Below are 23,503 nucleotides of genomic sequence, written 5' to 3' on the forward strand. Positions count from 1 at the left end.
CTCCTTCTATGTCTCTGTATTTTATTTATTTATTTATTTTAAAATTTACCTGAGCTTAGCCTTCCTTACCTGGCTGAGTACAGAGACAGTCTCCAGCTGTGGGGGGCAGGGAGAGGGCTTCTGCCGTCACCACTGCACTCGGCTTCCTGCATCTACAGCCTTTCAGCTGCTAAACAGCTTAGGTCCACGCCAGCTGAAAAAAAACAGCTATCAGACCAATCACCTCAGGAATTCTCAACTGGGGGAGGGACCATTTGGTATCACCACAGGAGAGCGGGGTAAATTAATTTTCCTTACTTCTCCTTTTCAATTCAAAGCAATCCCCTCTGGGGAGATGCATGTCCACCATCTGCTGGAGACAGAGAATACTAGCAGGCTGATGTCATGGCAGGGGTGTACATACTGCGACATCAGTTTGTTCAGTCTCCATCTACTGGTAGAGGTGTATAACCCACTTGTTCTGGATTCATCTGACTGGATGGTAAGAAAACTGAAATTATAATTCACTGTAATGTAGTCATCTGGAATTCAGCTAGTGTTGGAATAGACCTGCCTAAAAAATGAGAAAATGTGGCCCTTTTTCCAATAGCAAGCCTCTTTCTGGTTAAAATGTTTCCTAAGTTGGTTGACACTGACATTTTTTGGGTGATTAATAAAATAAATGAAGAAAAGCACAGCTAAGTGACAGATATTGAGGGGTGCTAACAAAAATCATCCATAGTGTTCCCTTGGTTACCCTGGCATGCTGCATGTCTCTCCATTGATGTCAATGGCATCCTGCAACATTTCCAAAGAATAATCACATATATCTAGTAGCTGGTCCACGCTTTCCGAAAAATAATCATATCTTTCTGGTCCTTCTCAGTAGCTGGTCCCTGCTTTTACAAATAACTAAAGAGCTGCTGGTGATTGAAATCACTGTACAACCTTCACCACCCTCCAAAACCCTTTTGCGTTCCTCGTGCTCAAATAGATGGTAACTTTTAAACAAAGTGCGCAGGAGCACATATGCGCACGTTTGACGGCGCGCGCCCGTGGATGTGGCCATTTTATAGCCTACGCACTTATATGCATGCAGGGCATAAAATAGGCTGAGCACGCACACGTGTGTCTGCAATTTTAACTGGGCCTGCTCCTATGCGTGCAAATGCTGCTTCTACCTTGTAAGTGGAAGGATTTTAAAAGCCACACACAGTGATGCAATGGCCACTTTCCCAGTTCATTCCCAGTTCGCCCAGGTAAGGGATAGGACTTCCTAACCCCTAGGTAAATAGCCTCCTTTCTCCCCTGTTAGTCCTGACCCTTAAAACCCCACTGCTCTTTGTATTTTTTTTGTTTAATGACTTACACGTCATCCATAGGAGAAGTATAGTTACACAGCAGGGGACCCCGGCGCGCACTTGTGTGCATACGTGTTTATACGCTGGTTTCAAGGTGAAATCCGGGAATGCCAAGATCCCGCCCCTGCCCCATCCCTTTTTTTGAAATTTTCCATTTGTGCACATAGCGGGAGATATGGGGGTAATTTTCAAAGGAGTTACGCGCATAAATGTAACTACTATTGTAGCAATTTTCAAAAGCCATTTACTCACGTAAAGTGCACTTATGCGAATAAATCCTATGGACAATTCAATGGCATATATTGTAGCAATTTTCAAAAGCCCACTTACTCGAGTAAAGTGCATTTACATGCGTAAAACCCAGATTTACGCAGGTAAATGCTTTTTAAAATCCGCCCCTATGTGTGTAACCAGGCGGTTTTTAAAATCTGTTCGGCGCATGCAGGACCAACATATTCGCATATCTCCCGGTTTTGGTGTGTGCCGGGCTTTTAAACTTCATCTTACATTCCTTAACTTCTAAATCATATTTATTCAGCATGAGATTTTACACATTCTGATTACTGAACAGAGAAAATAGAGGCGGGCACCACAACGCACACTTTCTATTACTGATAATCTGATGGCATTACCTACAGAAAAAAAATGACCTGACATCTATCCAAGTGATTGTATAAAAAGGGATTCTAACAGAAAGCTACCAGTCACATTCAGGCAGGTCTCATTTCTACACAATGCCTTTACAATAACTTTATAGCAAATACAAAGAAACATCAAAGCAAAATGATATACATTATAATACAATTCTAAGCAATGGAAAGAATGTTTAGCTTTTGAACAGCAATTCAGTAAAATCTTCTTGTTTTATATGTTTTGATTCCAGTGACATTATATTGGGAGGTTCAGTGCCTCTAGTTATTATTTTACTTTATCTTATTTTTAGTCTTGCATTGTATTCTGTAAATGTTTTTGTCTTGTTTCGTTGTTTGTTGTATATTAATATTGTAATTGATGTTTTCCAATGTGCTTCATCCAGAGCCACTCTGGATAATAATTTGAAACAAATAAAAACACATCCTTATTCCTTAATTTGTAGGGGTTGCCAGTTGACAGAAGTCAACATTGACAGTTCTAATTGGCTCCATTGTATTTAAGGACCCGTAGTCCTGCCGTCCCCTAGAGAAACTGGAACTACAAATCCATAACTGGAGAAGGTCAGAACCAGGTCAACCTGTCGGTGTTGCCCCAAGTGAAGTGGCAACTATATTGTCTTGGTAAATATCAATGGCAAAGAAAATATACACAAACAATCCACTTTTTTATTTTTGTAATTTTACTAGTTTTACTGGTGAAGAATGTAAACTAGTATCCCTACAGATCAGCTTATTAATTTTGGGGTAGATCTTAAGACATGCGCATGGGCGTACATGTGCGTGCGCTACCTGGCGTGCACACATGTATGCCCGATTTTATAACATTGGGGGTCGGCGCGCGCAAGGGGGTGCACAATTGTGCACCTTGCGTGCGCCGAGCCTGCGCTGAGCCGTGCTGCCTTCCCCCGTTCCCTCCCAGGCTGCTACCCCCCTCCCCCACCTTCCCTTCCCTTCCCTTCTCCTACCTCCCCCTCCCTTTCCCCCCTATCTTTTCCTTGTTTTCGTTTTGTTTCAAAACTTACTTCAGCCCTGGGGCTGAAGTAAGTTGCGCGCGCTGGCCGACTGCTGGCGCGCGATCCCCGGCACAGTGGCAAATGGCTGCTGTTCCGGGAGCCTCTGACCCTACCCCACCCCGTCCCCTGGACCGCCCCTCCACGCCCCCTCCCCATCCCTTTTTGCAAGCCCTGGGACTTACACGCATGACGGAGCTTTATGTGCGTCACCGGGCCTTTTGAAAATAGGTCCGGCGCGCGTAACCTTTTGAAAATCCGGCCCATAATGTGTTGCAACAAGGTATTAATCCCCATCATAAATTCAGCTGTGGTAATACGAAATAAAAAAACACATGCAGTACCTGGAGATCTCAGAATCGGAGAATAGGCTTGTGTGGTAGTGGGAATAGGGAGATGTGAGGAGGAAGCTTTTTTCACACTCTATTGGGGAATAGCGCCTAGGAGAAGGAGGTCTGTCACACATTTTGTTCACAGTGCTATAAACTGGTTCGGGAGGCCTAAGGAGAGAAGAAGACAAGAGGAACAGGAAAAATAATTATGTTAATAAAATGCCAGAATATATACACACCATAACATAGAATCAGCTGTTAGAAGCCAAAACATATATCCGAAAAAGATTAGTGGCAAATGAGTTTAGTTTAGAGAACATGTTTTGACAGCATGTCATTATAATAGGCAGAAAATCAGACTTGTGTGAGACGAGTCTTTTAAATGAGCTGCTATGCTACCTAGATTGATTCAGGTTCTTATTTTGTAAAACAATGTTGGATAGCCCAGATGCCTTCATAATCATTCCACCCATTAAGGCGACTGTTCCTTTGCAATTATGCCTTTTTTATCCTTTTTTTATAAAACTGCTGTAAAATAAAAAGTAGCTTATTAAAGTCATGAATGGCTGTTTTACTGGACGTGCTGGTCTAATAAAGTGCTTGTTTTGATAGATCCTTATACAAATTCATGCAGCCTTTCCTGGTTTATATCACAGTAGGGGTTTTTTTGTTTTTTTTAAAGGAAAGTTGTTACTTGCTCTGGCCCATGTCTCAGAAATTGAAATAACTGACACAGAGTAGGGGTGCCATTGTTAAAAAGTAATCAAGGGACAGGCTTATCAAATGCATTAAAACAGATTTGTTATACCCTCAGATCCTATTTTATAAATTCATGGAGTCCCCAAATCACATCACATCTGCTCTTACATCGCTCCCTTACATCTGCTTTAGTTTAGCTTCTGCCACCTTAACTGCTGGGATGTGGGAAAGAGAACCAGGATCCTGAGAGAGGGGTTTGTTTCCTATATAAACTGTTGAGAAGATCATGATTTGAATCCTCCAAATAAAAGATAAACTTTCTGTCATGCTCCCTCTCATAAAAGGTGTCTGATATCATAATGTGTTATTGGCTTATTCAGTATTTGATCCAATTGCCAAGCCACCAGGCAACCATACTGCCAGCCTGAGGCTCAAAGCTCCAGATTGTTTCTTTTGCAGCTTCGGAAAGGAGTTTTCTCTTTTCTGCTCTGTAGAATCATCTGGTGTAACATTTCTAACACACACACATATATATAATACAATACACACACACACATACAGACAAGCAGAAGAATTGAGAGTGGGGTGCTGCTGAAGCCGAGGGCACCTGAGGGAAAGATTAAGGCTGGAGGGGACTTCTGAGGTTGAGGGAGGGAGTCTGGTTGGGGTGTGGCTGTCAACCCATTCTGTTGGGAATGAGCTGCTGAGGGGAGAGACTGAGATTGGAGGGAGGGATTAAGGCTAGCGGCTTGATGACTGATACCAGGAGGGTCACCGTGGGGAAGGAGCACTGAGGGGGATGATTTAGGCTTCAGCATTAAGGAAAAGCTTTGTCGGGGTAAGAGGGAGAGAAAGGATTAGAGATTGAGCATACAGATACATCAACACAATGTAAAGAGCACCTTTGGGAGTTTTGTGTCCTCTATGGAGTACATCTTTCCAGTTCTGAGATGGCATGGACTATGTGTGTAACTACATCCTTGAAATTTTCAAACTTTGAAATTCTTTCCTTTATGACAGGCAGTCTTCTAGTTAATAAATGGTCATAAGAATATAAAATGTGCCATTCTGGGTCCATCAAGGGTCCATCAAGCCAGTATCCTGTTTCCAACAGTGGCCAATCCAAGTCACAAGTACCTGGCAAGTACCCAAACATTACATAGATCATAAGCTACTATTGCTTATTAATTACCGTAATAGCAGTTTATGTTTTTATCCTCTAGGAACCTTTTTTAAACCCAGTTGCACTAACTTCTGTACCCACATCCTCTGGCAATGAATTCCAGAGCTTAATTATGCGCCGAGTGAAAAATAATTTTCTTCAATTTGTTTTAAATGACCTACTTGCTAATTTCATGGGGTGTCCCCTGGTCCTTCTATTATCTGAGAAAGTAAATAACTGATTTACATTAACTTGTTCAAGTCCTTTCATGATTTTGTAGACTTCTATCATATCCCCCCCCCCCCCCCCCCCAGTCATCTCTTCTCCAAACTGAACAGCCCTAACTTCTTTAGCCTTTCCTTATCATTTTGGTCGCCCTCCTCTGTGTTTGGATTGTGGACCCTTGGGCCGAGGGGGAGTCGGCACCACCTGTGGGGATGGGCCCCACAGGTCCCCACCGTCAGCGGGCAAGGTCGTAGAGGAGCAGAGACCCCGCTGGAGCTTCACCACTCCCAGCCCATGTTCCACTCAGGTTGAGCCCTTGGGTACTGGGGCTGGCTGGACTTACGTGGGGTCTCTGGAAGTCCCGATGGAGTGGTGACACTGGCTGGAGCCAGGTGCAGGGTCTGGACACCGAAGAGGGTCGGAGTTCAAGCAAGGGTAGATGCTGGCGGCGAATCTCGTGGTTGGATATTCAGGCTGTGGTCATGCCAGGCGGCGAATCTCATAGTCGTATCCAGGCAAAGGCCAGGGTCCAAAGGCACAACGGGTCAGGAGCTCGGGAACACCCTCCAGGGAGGAACAGGAGCAAGATCCAAGAAGCCAAGGCAAGGTCTGCAGGTCAGACCTTGCCTTAAATAGGAAAAAGTGCAGATAGCAGGAGGGAGGGACAGTGGCAACTTCCTGCTGCAGTCCCTTTGAATCTCAGAGGGCGGTGAGCACGCATGCCTAAGGGGATCGGGCAGAGAGAGGAGCCCAAAGCAGTGCGCCGCCACGTGCCAGGAGGGAGCAGCGCCGGAGAGATCAGCCGTGGCTGCCCAGCGGGGAGCCTGAAAGGAGGAGCTGCATCAGCAGTGGCTCCCCGCCACCACCAACGTGCCAGGGCCCGCCCGAGCTGTGCCATGGCATGGGTAAGTAGGTGAGGCCGATTGCGGAGGGCTGCAACCGGCGAAAGTAACACTCTGCACTTTCTCCAGTGCAGCTATATCCTTTTTGAAATGCGGTGACCAGAACTGCACACAGTGTTCAAGGTGCGGTCTCACCATGAGCGATACAGAGGCATTATGACATTTTCCGTTCTATTAACCATTCCCTTCCTAATAATTCCTAACATTCTGTTTTCTTTTTATGATCACCACAGCACACTGATTGCAATGTATTATCCACTATGACGCCTAGATCTCTTTCCTGGGTGGTAACTCCTAAGATAGAACCTAACATTGTGTAATTACAGGGAAATCATCTTGAACTTTTCCCTTTTCATAAATATGTTCAAGGCCCTTAGGTCTAGGATGGGACCGAGTCCTCCTGTTTTCTTTGGAATCAGGAAGTTACCTGGAGAAAAATCCACGCCCTCCGACCCTGGTGGTACAGGCTCGATCGCTCTGGCTGTTAAGAGGGAGGACAGCTCCGTTAATATTACCTCCCGATGTGCTACCGGCCCGCAAAACGGGCTCAGAGGTCAAATCTGGTGGTGCACCCATTAGGTTCAATCAGTACCCTTGACCACTGGTGTGAGGGTATCCTGAGCCACTGGTTCGCGAAGAATCACAGCTTGCTTCCGACCTGCGGATCCATTGCCCCGGGTATGGTAACTGGCCTAGCTCCCTATGACCCAGTCAAAACCCCGTCCCTGGAGTCGACCGAGGCACCGGCTGGGCCTTGGTGGCTCTCTGCTGCCTGAGACGGAGCTCTGCCACTGATGACGGGATCGAGGGGAGCAGAGGACAGCACGTCTCCTGGCGAAAGAAAGACTTCGCACCTACTGCATCACAAGGTGGTTTTACAAAATGAAATACTTCCGAAACATTCACTGAGCCATCTTTTGGGAAGGGGATATTCCGGCGGGGAGACGAGGTGCAACGTTAGTTTTATTACCAGTAAATATTGTGCAAACTGAGACACAGGATGATAAAGTGACTTGCCCAGAGTTGTGCAAATAATCAGTCATGGAGGGAGGTCTGAAATTCAGGTACCTTGGTGTCTCCCGTTTTGTAAGTCAGTACTCTAAGAACTATACATGTTGGTCTCCATATTTAAGCTTGACAAGAGGTGCATAGTAGTTTATATGGGATTCCAATTCCAGGTATCTAATAAGGAATCTCATTTAAAAGGTAAAAAGAGTACAGGTATGTGCATGGCCAAAAACTGTGTTTCTGTTTTTGGTTTTTGGGTGGCAAAATTCGTTCTGCTTCATGCAAAACAAAAATGGACTCATTTGTCCTAGTTTCCCTTTTAGTTTCAAATACATGCACATTTGTAATAGAGATATTTGCTCTGCTTTTGCTTAGTTTCTCCCATAAAACCTCTAGACTTTGGGGAAAGAGAATCACAATCCTGAGAGAGGGATCTGGCAAGGATCAAAATCCACGTGCAAAAAAAAAAAAAAGAAGAAATAAAACAAGATAACAAAGGCTCTCAAGCCTTTTAAAGGCTGCATGCGCAAAAGTTTTCTTTTTGTGCAACTTTTATAAATCAAGTCCAAATGTATACACTGCAAGCCGGTAGAATGCAAATATCATCAGGATTTCTTGTGCGTGCCATGTTTTGCTGTGTGCATGGAGGTTCACAACCTGTGTGTGCACACAGCTTAGCGGGATTAATGTTCCCAAAACAATTCTGCAGATAAGGCTCCCTGAATTCATAGCAGTTCAAGTCCTATATGAAAACCTAATCTGATTGTCAGTTTATCTATTTTTAATTTAGATTTATGAAGTGCCCAATCTAAAAAAGCGCTGGGTGATGTACAGTAAGGTAGAAATGTACAACATAAAAAACTAGATAAATACAAAGATACATCAAACATCACGACACAATAATGAACTTGAAAACTAACAATAAAAAGCTGTGCTGCTGCATTAGAAAGAGAACCACTGTATATTTCTCAAATGGGATATTTAAGTTTTGCATCTTTCTGAACCAGACATTCTCATCCAAGCTTTTGGGCTTTCCTAGTCAGTTTGGTTCTCAGATTATCCAAAATGAATTTACATGAGGCATATTTGCATGCAATGGGTTCAAGAACAAGACTGATGAGTGCAAATATCTAAAGTATCATGCATTCCCACTGCAGACAGCTTAAATACCTGATCATTATTCATAATGATATTTCTCATTAATATCTATGATTATTTTGATTATGAATCAGACTGGCTGGGACTCTTGAGGAAGAGACTGAGAAGCACTGTACTGAACAAAAAAACGACGTATTTTTACAGAGGCAATGCGTGTATCAGCTGGCTTATGCACACTTGTTGTGACTAAGTTGCCCCGATGCCCTCCCCACCCCCACCCCTAGTATGGTGAAGGATGGACCCACCAAAGAAAAAAAGATTTTAAACATTTATTGTAGTCTAAAGCCTATAAATAACACGAATCTTAAACATCTTTTCATGCCTTTGGGCATTTTTAGCCAAGTCATAGTGCCAACATCATTATCATGTACTAGATCATGCAAAACATGTGGTCACACTTTTCTGAGCTCGCCAATGTACAATCTCAAGAAAGAACAAGGAAGAAAAAGAAAACATTATGCAGCTACCTGGAGAGCTAAGAATTAACTGTTCATCCTCAGAATTTATTTAGTTTTTTAAAACGAGTTTGTCTCTCAGTATCCGGTGTGTTGAGAGACTGCTTCTGTGCCATGGTAACTTTCATTGCTTCACAGTTTCTGCTTGACAAGGTACCCTATCCTCTCTTCTATACTGAGGTTTCCAAATTAGGCACTTGAAAAAAAGAACTGAGGCTACTGCTATTTGATAACGGAATTCAGACTAGAAATCAGACAAAAAAGATTGCGAGGTTGCATGTCCAATCAAAATCCCACCCATAGCACGGCATTTACAACCGACAAACTAAACTACAATATAATGGGCCGTTATCGCATGTCAGTTAATTCATTAATGAATCAATGTATGAAAACAATCCATGTTAATTGCATACCAGTCAGCTAAGGATTAAATAGCACATATAAAATGTATTGCAATAATCCAGTAGTAACTGCAAAAAAAAAAATTCCTTAATTACACCTCCCCGAGGTGTAGCTAAATTTCCCACATGAATTGCTCTGTGTTGCCATTTGCATGATTTAACATTTGTAAAACGTTTGTAAAAGTATGCGCGGCGACGCAATCGGGCCTCCCAGAGTTCCCTCCCACTCTGCTCCAATTAAGGAGCAAACTGGGAGGGCCCTTCCCTACCAGCCTACCTAACCTTCCTTCCCTTTCCCTTCTCCCCCCGACCTCTCATTCCTAACTAGCTACCTCTAATTTTTTTTATTTTTTTACTTACTGCTCCTTGGGAGCAGAAGCAATGTACGTGAGCCGGTCGGCTGCTGGCACGCGCGTCCCACGGACAGCGTACAATGGCACTCTCCCGGCCCACCTCCTGGCTCACCCTTCCCTACCCAGACACCCCCCCCCCCCCCCCAGCCTGCCCCTTTGAAGAGGCCCGGCACTTGTGCACATACCGGGGTTTATGTGCGTGGCCTGGCCCCTTTGAAAAGTAACCCGGCGCAAACAAGGCCCGGCCACGTGTGTAAACCCCGGGATTTACGCGTGCAGGGCTTTTAAAATCTGCCCTTTATTTTGTTCCTGAAGCCCCAGAGGGTAAAATGACTTGCCCAAGGTCACGAGGAGCGGCAGTGGGATTTGAACCCTGGTTTGTAGCCTTCTGCTCTAATCACTAGGATACTCTTCTCAAAATGATGAGCTAAAATTGGGGTATAAAAAACTCAACTATATAGCCAAATACATAACCGAGGATCAAACCTGAGATATGTGTGGGATTTTGGATCATAGTCCAAGATTGCCAACTATTGAGTATCTCAGTCTCAAATAGCACCAAAGTCCATACAGGGACCTATGCGAGAGGCACCTAACTTTGCTCCCAATATCAGAATGTTTGAAAATAGTGGGATACTTAAGTTTTCTATACTGTCCTTTCCCTCCTTTCATAGAACCACACTGGAATAGTAGAGAGCACTGCTTTTCAAAGTTAGGGTCATGAATCCGACCATTCTGGCTTTTCTGGTGGGGAGGGAGGAATTACAATGTTGGCAGCTGCCAACCAAGGGCTTCATGCTACTCTCATGCTACTCTCTGAGCCATGTAGCACCCTAACTCCAGTACTGTTCTTGCAATGATCACCAAGAATCATGGGAGTACAGGCACTGTGTGACTCAAAGTGACTGAGAGCTGTGGGATTATCTCTGATGCCTCTCTCTCCTCTATGCACATCCAAAACACTGCTAAAGTGTGCCAATTCTTCTTCTATAACATTGCTAAAATCCATCCTTTCCTTTCTGAACACAATCAGAAATGCTCACCCACTCTCACTGAGATTACTGCAGCTTGCTGGCATTGTGCACCCTTGGTATGGGCCTCATGTAGGCAGTTTGCACTTGAGAGAGAGAGAGAGGAGAGAGAGAGAGAGAGGCGAGAGAGAGAGAGAGGCGAGAGAGAGAGAGAGAGAGGCGAGAGAGAGACAGACTCTGTATAGAGTCAGTCTGACACACTTTGTATATATACGAGGTGATATTTCCTTTGTATAAGTCCCTGGTAAGACCTCATTTGGAATAATATGTGACGTTCTGAAGACTGCACCTTCAAAAGGATATAAACTGGGTGAGGAAGAGGAGGCTGGGGGTAATGGGCACTGGAGAAGGGGGCTATAGATGTGGGAATGGGAAAGGGTGTTGGGGATGTGGAACTTAACTAAACCTAGAAAAAGTAATCACAGGCCTAAATTTCGGGATGTAGACGTTGATCTTCAGTGTTGGTAAAGTTCCTTCTTAGCCAGCTAAGTGGTCTTTGAATATTTGGCTATGCTGAGCAGCCGTCATTTAGCCAACTGTTTATCTGCTAAACAGTTAGCGAGCTACGTGAGGGCATTCTGGAGTGGAGCTACTTATCCAGCTAACTTAACTCCAGAAATCAAACTTGAATTCACACGGGGAAAAGGGCATTTTTAAAGTTTGCTCCACTCCTTTGGAATAACCCTCCCTGGGAATTGTAGGAATTTAGAAAAACATTTATAGGAATCTAAGAAAAGATATGAAGCGTTACCTTTTTTTCCCCCCACTATCTTTTAGGAAATAATCTTCTTAGTTTTGGTTTCTACATTCATCTCTGGTCTCTTGGAAATATGCAGAGGCATTTTACAGAACAAAGTTTAGACAAGTCTAGGAGGAGCCATCAATGCTAGAGCTAGTCCTGCCTTGAACTTTGGATTCTACCTTTCTGTATGTTTCTTTTGGTGTTTATTTTTATAATTTGATTTCCTGTGAACCGTACAATGCCTGTTCAGAGTTCTAATTGGAAACTGGTCAGCTGTCAGTGAACTGACCAATCCTGAAGAGAGTCCAGGGAATAAACAAATATCTAAGTGCCAGGACCTTCCAGCTCCTCTAGCATTTTGATATTCACCCTGGGGGAGGAAGTAGGAGGCTTCTCCTCCTCCTGTTGTGTTACAGGAATAATTTGGGGGAATTGAAGGTGTGGGGCTGGGGATGCTGCAGTATTGGGCCATTTTTAAAACTTGGGAGGGCTTATCTAGTTTCCTCATATTCCACTTTCCAGGTACTTCAAAGTGGATTGCACTCAGGTGCTGAAGATATTTCCCTGTCCTCAGTGGACTCACAATCAGGTTCGATAAATTTTCAACAGGCGCGCAGGATGCACATGTACACGGTTTGTCGGACCGCGCCCATTTTATAACATACACGCATATATTTTATAACATACACGCGTACATGCACGCATGTTATAAAATAGGCTGACCACGCGCATGTGTGCTCAATTATAGGTGAGCGCCTGCCTATGCACGCAAATGCTGCTTCTACCACCTAAGTGGGGGGATTTTAATACACACGCGTGCCGACGCCATTGCCAGTTTTCCCAGTTCGTTTCCAGTTCATCCAGGTAAGGGATAGAACTTCCAAACCCCCCTAGTTTAATAGCCTCCACCCCTGTTAGCTCTGACCCTTAAAACCAAGCCGACCTGTCTATCTATCTTAATTTTATTACTTCTACATCCTCCAGAGCAGAAGTAAAGTTACAGGACAGGGGACCCCGGCACGTGCCTGTGTGTGTAATTTCTAAAGCTCTAATATGAAGTTGCAATCCAGGAACGGCCATGCCCTGTCCCTTTTTTGGAATTTCGCATTTATTCATGCAGCAGGAGATTATGTTACGTTCTCGGGCGGCACTGAAAATCTGCTTGGAGCGCACTGACCTGACATATTTAATTATCTCCCAGTTTTGGCACATGTCGGGCTTTAAAAATTCACCTTTAAGTTTGTACCTCAGGCAATGGAAGGTGAAATGATTTATCCAAGGTTACTATGAGTATCAGTGGGAATTGAACCCAGGTTTCTCTGGTTTAAAGCCAACTGCTCTAAGGCTATTCCTTGGGTGCTATAGGTTCAATATTTATGTTTACTTCAGGGGGAGGTGGGAAGGATTGGACTGCCAGGATGGCAACATTATTTAAATACTTTTTATTCAGGGAGAATAAAGCTGCTAGGGAAGTGCAAGTTTTTCTATCTTACTTTGTTTTTTCTTTTTTTTTCTTCTTTTTCTTCAGTTTATTTAATGTCTTTTTTGGTTCAGTTTATTTGTCAAACTGACCCCCGACCCCCCCCCCCCCATGAAACAAAAACAAAGAAATGATTAAAAAAAAAAAATTGGCCTCTAGCGGTGCTGATTGGGCCTTCCAAGGACAAAAAACTGCCTGGACCCTGCACCAAGGCCTAGGGTTGGGCTGAGCTGGGCCTGGCTCTGAGGCTTAAGCTCGAGTCAGGCTCGGTGTCAAGATCTGGACCCTACGCTTGGCAGCGAGGCCTCCAGCTGCTACTGACTGGGTCCTGCTGCTTGAAAAATGGTGCTGACCATATGGAGTAAGGCATCAAAGTGACATCACTTTGGTACCTTCCACTGCTGCAGTCTGCTTCATTTTGATGTACATCCATACATTTCTATGGCCGTACATCAAAATGGCACTGTCTGCACAGGAGGATGGTGCTGAAGTGATGTCACTTAGGTGCCATCTTTCCCTCCAGGTGGAGGGCATCATTTTTCAAGTGCTGGGACCCGGACAGCAGCAACAGGAGGTCCCGGCCAGGGCATAGAGCTCAGTGGAAGACCCTGGCCTGGGCCTATTTTTCAGACCCGACCGGGGCCAAGGCCTAGTACCAGGCCCAAGGTCTTGACCTTGGCATTTGGCCTGGCTGAGGCCTCAATATTAAGCCTAAGCCTCAGTGCCAGGCCAAACCTGGGCCTCATCCTTGGCGCAAGCCCAGCACAGGCCTTGCCCTTGGTGCCAGGCCCAGGCCTTGGCATCAGTTTCCGGCACAGGCCTAGGTCTTGGCACTGGAGCCAGCCTAGGTCTTGGCCTCAACACCCGACCTAGACTTCGGCATCTGGCCCAGCCTAATTCTCCTTGGCTCCAGGCCCAGGCCTCAGCATCGGACCCCAGAACAGACCTAGATCTTGGCCCTGGGCCCAGCCTGAGCCATGGTCTTGCACCAAGCCTAGGCTTCGGAACCAGACCTGGCCTGAGACTCCTCCTTGGCACCAGACCCAGGGCTCAGCATTGCTACCCAGAACAGGCCTAGGTCTTGATGCCTGAGCCAAGGCCTTGGTGCCAGGTTGGCTTGGGCCTCATTTTTGCAGCAGACCTAGGCCTCGGCACAATGCACAACCCTAGCCTCATTCCTGGCTCCAAGGCTGGGCCTTGGCATTGGGCTTCGGCCCCAACCCGGATCATGGTACCAGGCCCTGGCCTAATGTAACTCATATGGGTTAAAATTTAAAAAAATGTAATTCCTTGGATTTCAGGCTGGGAAATTGGTATGGGGGGGGGGAAAAGCAAAGGAGTGAAAAGAAATTAAAGAAGAAAGGTTCTGAAAAGAGGTAAGGGGGGAATAAAAGGGGCAAGTTTAGCTGTGCCTGAATGAAAATTCTGTATGCATGTGGCTGTCGCAGGCTCACTGAGCTTGGGACGGCTGCTGTCAGCATTCCAAGTGTGACAGTGAAACAGTGAGTGGGTGGGTATCCTTGAGAGAGGAAAGTTGTGTATGGGAAGATCCTTTCTCTCAAAGGCATTTTTGTGAGTTTTTTTTTATGACAGAGTGAAAGGGAGTGAGTGTATGAATGAGAGTCTTAGTTAACTTAGAGAGCTCCGCTGGAGTTTGGCTCTAGCGTGTGATTGTGATAGGGACTCTTTAAAGAAAAGAAAAGAAAAGGAAAATAATTTTGTTGGCGTTTGTTAGTTTTAAGCTGACAGTGGCTAGTTATTGTAACAAACTTCCTATCTGAACTGGTTGAACTTAACCCTGGCTGCTAGGAAGACAGATCACTGTTAAGCTGTTGTCACTGAATTTAAAGGAATCATTTAGGAGGCTAAGGATCCTATATTGATTTAAAAGGAATTTCTTAAACCCTAAGAAATAAGAAAGTAAGAAGTTTGATGGTTTTGAACTGACAGTGGGCTAATTAATTTCCTCTCTGAAGCCGGTTGAGCTTAAACCTGGCTGCTAGGAAGGCAGGACCTCTGTTAAGTTGCTGTTACTGTCTGACATTAAAGGAATCATTTAGGAGTCTGAGGATCCAATATTGATTTAAAAGGTATTTCTTAAGCTTTAAGAAATATTGTAAAAGCTGAGGCACAAATTAAAAATTGGCCAGTTCTGAGCTGTAAAGACTGCTATATTTATTTCCTAAGTGCCTATAATTAAGGCTTTCAATTATTACTTTCCAAAGAGGTTTGGTATATGTATACTATTAAACTATGCTGATGCATAAAGAACCCTTTCATCTATTTGACTTTTTTTTTTAAGACTGTCTGGTTAAGGGTTTAGTTACAGGGATTATAATTATTCATTTATTTGCATTCGTTAGATAGTGTTAAAAACAAAATGGAATAGATAGTTTCTTTTAATTTTTTTTTAGATAGGTAGTAGGTGTCTGAGGAAGACTTGCAGCGGAGAAAACTGGAGACTCTGAAAAGAAGAAGAAGCGCAGCCTGAAAGAAAGGGCCCCACCGGTCTTCAATTGGTGAGCTCACTAAACCAAAGACAATAAAAACATTTTTGTAGGAAAAGGTAGAGATGTGCAGGCAAAAAGTTTTCGTTGCGTACGCGATCCGTATTCGTGGGGGGTCAATTCCGTTCAATGCGAACGTATGGCGAATTCAATAAGTTGTCGATCTGTAAATACGTTATTACTAAATTAACTACAACCCCCCACCCTCCTGACCCCCCCCCCCCCCCAAGACTTACCAAAACTCCCTGGTGGTCCAGCGGGGAGTCAGGAAGCCATCCCTGCACTCGTTTGTGGTTTCCTCACGGCGCCGATAGCCTGTGTCACAGGGGCTGCCGGTGCCATTGGTCAGCCCCTGTCACATGGTCACCGGCGCCATCTTGTGCTCCTACCACGTGACAGGTCATGTGGCAGGAGGTCGCTCCGGGACCCTCGTTGGACCCAACCGGAACTTTTGGCCAGCTTGGGGGGGGCCTCCTGACCCCCACAAGACTTGCCAAAAGTCCAGCGGGGGTCCGGGAGCGACCTCCTTTCACGGCGTCCGTCCGATCCCAATACTCAAAATGGCGCCGATCGCCGCCATTTTGAGACTCAAAATCGCCGTCCTGCCAATACTCAAAATGGCGCCGATCGCCGGGCGGGACGGCGATTTTGAGTTTCAAAATGGCGGCGATCGGCGCCATTTTGAGAATTGGGATCGGACGGATGCCGTGAAAGGAGGTCACTCCCGGACCCCCGCTGGACTTTTGGCAAGTCTTGTGGGGGTCAGGAGGCCCCCCCAAGCTGGCCAAAAGTTCCGGTTGGGTCCAACGAGGGTCCCGGAGCGACCTCCTGCCACAAGACCTACCTGTCACGTGGTAGGAGCACAAGATGGCGCCGGTGACCATGTGACAGGGGCTGACCAATGGCAACGGCAGCCCCTGTGACACAGGCTATCGGCGCCGTGAGGAAACCGCAAACGAGTGCAGGGATGGCTTCCTGACTCCCCGCTGGACCACCAGGGAGTTTTGGTAAGTCTTGGGGGGGTCAGCAGGGTGGGGGGTTTAAATGTTTATTTAGGAGGCCGAATACAACGGATATCTGTTGAATAAGTGGGGAGTCGCGATGCGTTTCGCCTCCCCACGTATTCAATAGATTGCAAAAAATAAGTTGCGGATTACAAATACGTGGAAAACGGATGCACACCCCTAGGAAAAGGAGAATAACCGGAAAGCATGTTAGATGTTCTGTATAAAGACTGAGAAATATGGGGCTGATTTTAAATATTACGCGTGCGGGGTACATTTGTGCGCACTACCCAGCACGCACAAATGTACACCTGATTTCATAACATGCACGTGCTGCCGCACACATGTTATAAAATCCAGGGTCGGCGTGTGCAAGGGGTGCACACATGTACACCTTGCGTGTGCCGAGCCCAAGGGGAGCCCCGATGGCTTTCCTCGTTCCCGAAATCGGAGAGGCCTTGGAGGGAACTTCTTTTTCAGCCCCCCCACTTCCCCTCCTTTCCCCTATTTAACCCACCCCCCAGCCCTAATTAAATCCCACCACCACCTTTGTTTCAGGCTCAGGCAGGCATAACTTGCGTGTGCTGGCCGGCTGCCGACATGCGAACCTCTGGCACGGCCGCTGTGCCGGAAGTCTCAGGAACGCCCCCGGCCCCACCCCAGACCACCGCCACGCCCCTGGCCCCGCCCATTTTTGAAAGCCCCGGGACATACGTGCGTCCCGGGGCTGGCATGCACCGCCAAGCCTATGCAAAATAGGCTCGGCGCACGCAGGGGTAGGTTTTCGGGGGTTACGCGCGTTTCTTTTGCACGTAACCCTTTGAAATTCTACCCCTTTATGAAAATAAAAAGGAAGGATACATAATTGAAAGGATAGAGGAAGCAAATTTTGTTGTATTTATATTTTTCTGACATTTGTTGAATCTGTTGTATTTGGGATATTTTTAGAAAGTTATGTAACAAACTAAAAAACAATTTTTTTTTGATAAAGAAGTTATTTGCTCTAACAAAACTACCAGTTTGAGTCTAAGTGCTTTCTTCCTAAGTATATTAAGATAGTGTACTTCTAACTAGTGATCAGAGAGAAGTGTAAAACAACTTTTGGGGTTCTAATTCTTTATTCTTGTAAACCTTGTTGCCCACAGCTAACAACCACCCCTTACATTAGACGGCCAGTTTAGCAACTACTCTAGCGGGGATTTGGGGTGTGAGGGTTCCCAGGGGCAGGGTTTACACTAAGCTTGGTGCTGGGACTAGGCCTCAGCACTCAGCCTGTCCCTACTATAGGCCCCCTACACCAGGCCTAGGTAATGTTTGCTGGGAAGGCTCAGCCAGGGCCACCAGAGACCTGTTGTTTTTTTTTTTTAATGTCATGAATACAAAAATACCCGAAAATGTTTGTGTATTTTCATAGGAAGCTATTTTCTGTTCTGTTTGGAACAATCCAAAAATGGCCTTGTTTGTTGCATTTTTGACATATTTTTAATAAATCAGTGCACATCCCTAATATAGTGAATATAACCAGTTATGTTAAAAGTCATCTGGGCACACGTACCGTTAGACTTGGTCTCCATCACGAATGGACGTACCCGGCTAAATTTAGGTGAGTAGCTCTAATGTTTAGCGCTAGCCAGCCAAGTGTAAGCCCTGCCCAGGAATGACTCCGCACTGCTTTTATTTTAAGCTAGGAAACTTTTAGCCAGATAACGACTTACCCAGCTAGAACTTACCCACTTAGCAGGGTGGAAAATTCAAAACTCGGTCACTTTGAATCTGGTCTTCTATGTCTTTTTAATATTTTATTGCTGTACTTATCCTTGGGCCTAAGCAGGGCACAGCAGATTATAACTAAACTAAACTCTGCAGAAATCTTCCACACAAACTCATGTTAGCCCAACTTCTCTGCTTTCACCTTGTGTAGGGGGTCTCAGTGCATTGTTTGTCTTTCAAATATTTTCCAAATCTAATCTAAACATGTGGCAACATTCTCTTCCATTCTATTTTAAAAACTCTGGTATATTAAAGAACCACAGCCTTAGTTTGAAAATCACTTAGCTTGGGGTAAGGAGGACCTAATAAGCCCGACGTGCTTGAATGAAAAAAACAAATGAATCTAAGGGTTGCTATTTGCCAAAATATTGTACAAATCGGAGGAGTGTTGTCAATTAAATGGGGCAATGAATAGAAGATACTGAAATGTTAGGGAACGGGGGTCTAATTCCAATTTGCACCTGTACGTTAAACTTATTGTAGGCACCACCTTGAATAACACTGGTGAAAACGTAAAGTATCGAAAACATATATGCTGCTAATATAGCCAGCAAACTGCAATGTAAGTATTTCGAGCCTGTTTCTTTAAGTGTAGGCAGATAAACAAATGAACTGGGACATCACACGGCCTTCTCCATCTCTGCAGGAGAGGAAAGCTTTCCTGTTAAAATGCTGCACAGTCAGAGCCTCTCAGCTGCATTCTTTGATAATTGGTGGCTGTTTAAAGATCAATGACAACGAAATGTGTCTTCTACATTTAACATGAATTTGTAATGGAAATGCTGCATTTAAAGACAGTACCAGTGTCCTTGGGTTATTCTGTTATTATTCCTGCTGTTCTCTGTGCAGACAGCAAAACACTTTCTCTCAAAAACGCACACATTTTATCAGCTTCCCAGGCAACCGTATTCAAAAAGCTATTTTATTTTCATGGATCCGGCCTACTGTCCCAAAGGCAGCGTTTCTTATTACCTTGTTAGAGAACTGGGTTCCAGTCTCTGATCCGAATTCTGCTGGTTGGGCCAGCAGGGCTGGGAATGCTGCCGATACAGAGTCTGTGGTCTCCAGACAGAAATCAGGCAACGGTGATATCTGCCGGCTGACTCAAGGCCAGAGGATTTCTTCTAGGTCGGCTGGGCTACAGGGGAGGTGAGAAAGGGGCCTGCCTACCCACACTGAAACACGCTGGCGGCTCATTGCCCCTTTGTCTCAGGGCCTCTCTTGAGGAGGTTGGGGAGGTTCTCCCTCGGATAGGAGGAACTCTTTCAGGCAAAAGTTAGAAAAGGGGGCTCTTGATTTCTCTGTGCCGAAATGAGGCACTGGGCTGTGTTTTCAGTGGAAACTGAAATGAAGTCTGATGGACTTCATTTCAGACTTTTTTTTTTAAACCCTAGTGCCTAGGCATGGTTGCTATAGAAAGAAATAATTAAAAAATAAACCAAGATTATGGCCTGACCAGTGTTTAGGCACTGCATTGTAATCACAAGGGAGCCATAGAAATTCAATTTCTTACACATGTTTTAAAAACAATAGCTCATAGGATTTGTAACAGGAAGTGCTTTTGTGCCCCAGAGCATACTACAGTTATACAGGCTTTGCTCTGTATTGTGGGGCAACACACTAAAATCCTCGCTAAGTAAGTTTAATGTGTGAATCAGTAAAAAAATAAAAATAAAGAGGGTCATTTTCAAAGGGATTTCTGTGGGTAAATGGGTGTTTGCCTGTGGAATAGTCAAGTTTAAAAAAAAATTGTCCCGGGTCCTGAGTGGGGAAAGCATGCTTGCTACGTTTTCCCTCAGGGAAAAGGGACTGTGCTGAGGGTGGAGGTGAGATCGGCCCATGGTAGTTTTCTCAGGGGTTCCATTTTGAAATTCTCATGCCTGCTTTCTCCTGCTTTTCCCAGCCATGCTTTCCACCTGCAGAATATGTGAAGAAAAGCCTGCCGGGGACAGTGGTCAGCTGGTGACTTTTTAAAGCGAAATTCTGCAGAGATTTTCTATTTAAATATCCACTTACAGCTCTGCACGTACAAAATGCCCGAAGAGCCGCAATCTACCAGCTGCCTCTGAAAATGCCTCTCCCCATGTTGACAATAAAATGCCACTTAATGGGTGATGAACAACATTTTAGCATGTAAATGCAAAGAAAGTAGTGTGGGAGCAATGCCTTGAAGCCTTATAACTGTGTATGCAGCTAATATGGAGTCTCTGGCCAAATATAAAATGGACACTTGACCTGTTTTTCTTTGCACGGTATGGCAGACGAACTGGACTTCTCTTTCTAGACAGCCAAATGCCTGGCATGATTGCTCTTCATAAACAAGCTTATTGACAGAGCTGCCTTGGAACAAAGCACTGTGCTCTGAAGACAGACACCTGGCCTATGTGCCAGAAGGACTGGGTTTTCAGCCTAGTCCCCCAAACCCACTGACCAGCAATGACAGGCTTATCAGCAAGATGTTTGGGATAAACTGCTGCTCAATGTCTCTCTACCCCAGAGATGAACCGAGAGGTTAAGAAAAAAGACCAGCAGAGCAATTTGGACCAATCACACCACTAATTATGGACTTAATTTGCATCAAGTCACTGAACAATGTGAATTTAAGCCTATAAAATGTAGAGTACAAAGGACATGGAGGAGCATGTGAAGAACTGACGCCAACCGACACCCTCCTGCCACGTATCAGCCCGTATGAACACGTCCCCTCCAGAAACAGGGTCTGATCCCGATCAAGTTGATGGCAGTTCATGCAAGGAGAGGCGAGTGTGTCCCACAGGCCAGCAGCTTAAGCCAATCCTGTACCAGCCGTCCTGCTCCAGACTCCTAGCACAGACCACATGGGTGAGATTTGGGGCATTTCTTTAAACTCTTACTAGTGGGTGCCAGATAATACCAATTAACTACTGAAGTGCAAGTTAAAGTTACTTTGCTATGCGAGGGTCTTGCTGATTGCATAATAGTTTGCATGTTTCATAAGAACAGAATAATATTAATTTTCTATGCTCTAAGTTGTTGTGCCTAACACTATCCCTAATGAAAATGCCATCATCTAAGACAAATGGTCTCATGTTCATATTTGAAAGATTCGGATCAAAATGAAAAAGTATAGTTGGTGTATAAGATTTATATGCAAATTATGTCCTACATAAGCCTCCATAGCATGTGCATGGTATTTTCATGCAAGTATGCTCAAAATGTATAGGCCAGATTTTAAAAGCCCTGCGTGCGTAAATCCTGCCGGATTTACGCGTGCAAAGCCCCGGGACGCATGTAAGTCCCGGGGCTTCATAAAAGGGGTGGGAGGGGGCGTGTCCAGGGGTGTGTCAGCAGTCCGGGGGCGTGTCCGGGGTCAGGGGGCAGACCGAGGCGGGTCCGGGGGCGTGGTGATGGTCGGGGGCGGGCCGGGAGGGCGGTCCCGAGTCCCCCGGCACTGCGGCCTGTGCTGGGGGATGGCGAGTCGGCGCGCGCAAGTTACGCCTGCTTTGAGCAGGCGTAACTTGCACAACAAAGGTGGGGGGGTTTAGTTAGGGCTGGGGGGTGGATTAGATAGGGGAAGGGAGGGGAAGGTGGGGGGACATGGAAGGAAAGTTCCCTCCGAGGCCGCTCCGATTTCGGATCGGCCTTGGAGAGAACAGAGGCAGGCTGCGCGGCTCGGCGCTCACAGGCTGCTGATTTTGCGCAGCCTTGCGCGCGCTGACCCCAGATTTTATAAGATACGCGCGGCTATGAGCGTATCATAAAATCGCACGAACAAAAGTACGCACGCACTTACTTTTTTAAGATCTACCCCATAGTGTCTAAGTGCTTTATCCACCTGAACTCTGTGGGAGCTTCAGAAATTAGTGAATGTGCTAAACTAAGCATGTTGAGTCCACATTGCCTTATCACTCCTCCTCCTCCTCACTACCAAATGATAGAAAAGAAAGTGCAGGCACAGGAGGCTAGTTGCTAGCGCTGATAAGAAGAGCAGGAGAGCAAGTGGACTCCTGAAGAGGAGGTGTGTAGCAGGACTCCTGCCCCCTTGAGCTTGCATTGGTTTGAGGTGGCATAGCCATACCAAAGACACTTATGCACTGCAGAGCTATTGAGACTGGTGTCTTAGAATGAACTACACTGCCTCAGTCTGCCAGTCATTAAAAAGGAAAAGAAAAAGGAGCTAAAGAACTGTCTGTGTGAGTTATCTGTAGACAGCTTCAGGCCCTGCAATTCCCACAGCTGCAGGGTTAAAAGCCAGGGGAGAGAGAATCCTCCCCGCTTCCTCATTTGAAGAAGGTGAATTGACACAGGAGGTCACCTGACTGACTATAGCAAATGGGAAGCAACTTCAGAGGGAGCCTAGCAAACAAACAGCCAGCAAAATAGAAGCATGTTGGGCTAGGGCTTCTCTCCATGGAACCTTCTCAGCTGTTGAGACAGAGAGAGAGCTGATGGAAAGAGGAGCTGGCATGTTGTAAGAGAGCAGGGAGAACTAAAGAGATCTGGTAGAAAAGAGAGCTGGAGAGGAGAAGAAAGGAAGCTGAAGGAAGACAGATGAGGCTGAAGTTTGAAAAGAGCTAAGCAGCTGGGAAAGATTCTTGCTGGCTCCATAGTGGGCATTGGATGGTCAATCTCTAGGCTTTAGATTTGCATTTCTTACTTTTATTATTCTTTTTCTTTTTTTTGCATGTGGATGCATCTTCATCATCAGCGCTCGTCACTGCAGTCTGCAGAAATGGCGGTTCTGTTCCTGCTCGCTCATTGCCGCTTGTTATGGGAATGCTGGAGGCGGTCCCATTTCTAGGATTTTGTGTACCCTTCGACCACGACGCAACCGCAAAGGAGCTCCGGAAAGCTCCTAGACAGGCAAGGAGTGTCCAAGCCCAGGCTGGAGATGCAGAACCATGGCCTCTGCCAAACCTGATCGCATAGAAGAGACCCAGCAACGCAATGTTGGTCTCTGGAGTAGCCCTCTGGCCACTCGACAGCCCTTTCGGACCTGTCATACGGGAACGGCAGATGCGACAGGATGGACAGAGGCTGAGGGCTGGAACAAACAGGTGCAGACGAAGACTCAGGATATTTGGAGTGAGACGAGACTAGGATACTTGGAGAAGGTGAGACGAGACTCAGGTTGGTTGAAGAAGGTCTGAGACGGGACTCAGATAGGTTGAAGAAGGACTCCGAAAGAGTCACAAATCAAGGATTCCGAATAGGTACTGCCACACCACGCACCCTACACAGCCAGTCAAGGCAAGTCACAGACCACGCTGGTGGTTCCCCACTCAGGTTGCT

At 45.6% G+C, this 23,503-nt stretch overlaps 1 protein-coding gene across 3 annotated transcripts in view; it reads right to left on the bottom strand.

The window, feature by feature from the left end:
• The window catches only part of DLG2 (discs large MAGUK scaffold protein 2), a 2,548,136-nt gene that overhangs the window by 649,994 nt on the left and 1,874,639 nt on the right, over window positions 1-23,503 (bottom strand). For 2 of the 3 annotated variants that reach the window (XM_029602229.1, XM_029602228.1), the window contains exon 1: window positions 3,348-3,495. In XM_029602229.1, coding sequence (XP_029458089.1) covers window positions 3,348-3,469 — 122 coding nt within the window. In that variant the 5' untranslated portion in view covers window positions 3,470-3,495. Of the gene's footprint in view, window positions 1-3,347; window positions 3,504-23,503 lie in introns of those variants that run through there. The other variant, XM_029602231.1, reaches the window with a different exon arrangement.

This window comes from Rhinatrema bivittatum, chromosome 5 (genome assembly GCF_901001135.1).
Source record: "Rhinatrema bivittatum chromosome 5, aRhiBiv1.1, whole genome shotgun sequence".
In the NCBI taxonomy this organism is placed as follows: Eukaryota; Metazoa; Chordata; class Amphibia; order Gymnophiona; family Rhinatrematidae; genus Rhinatrema; species Rhinatrema bivittatum.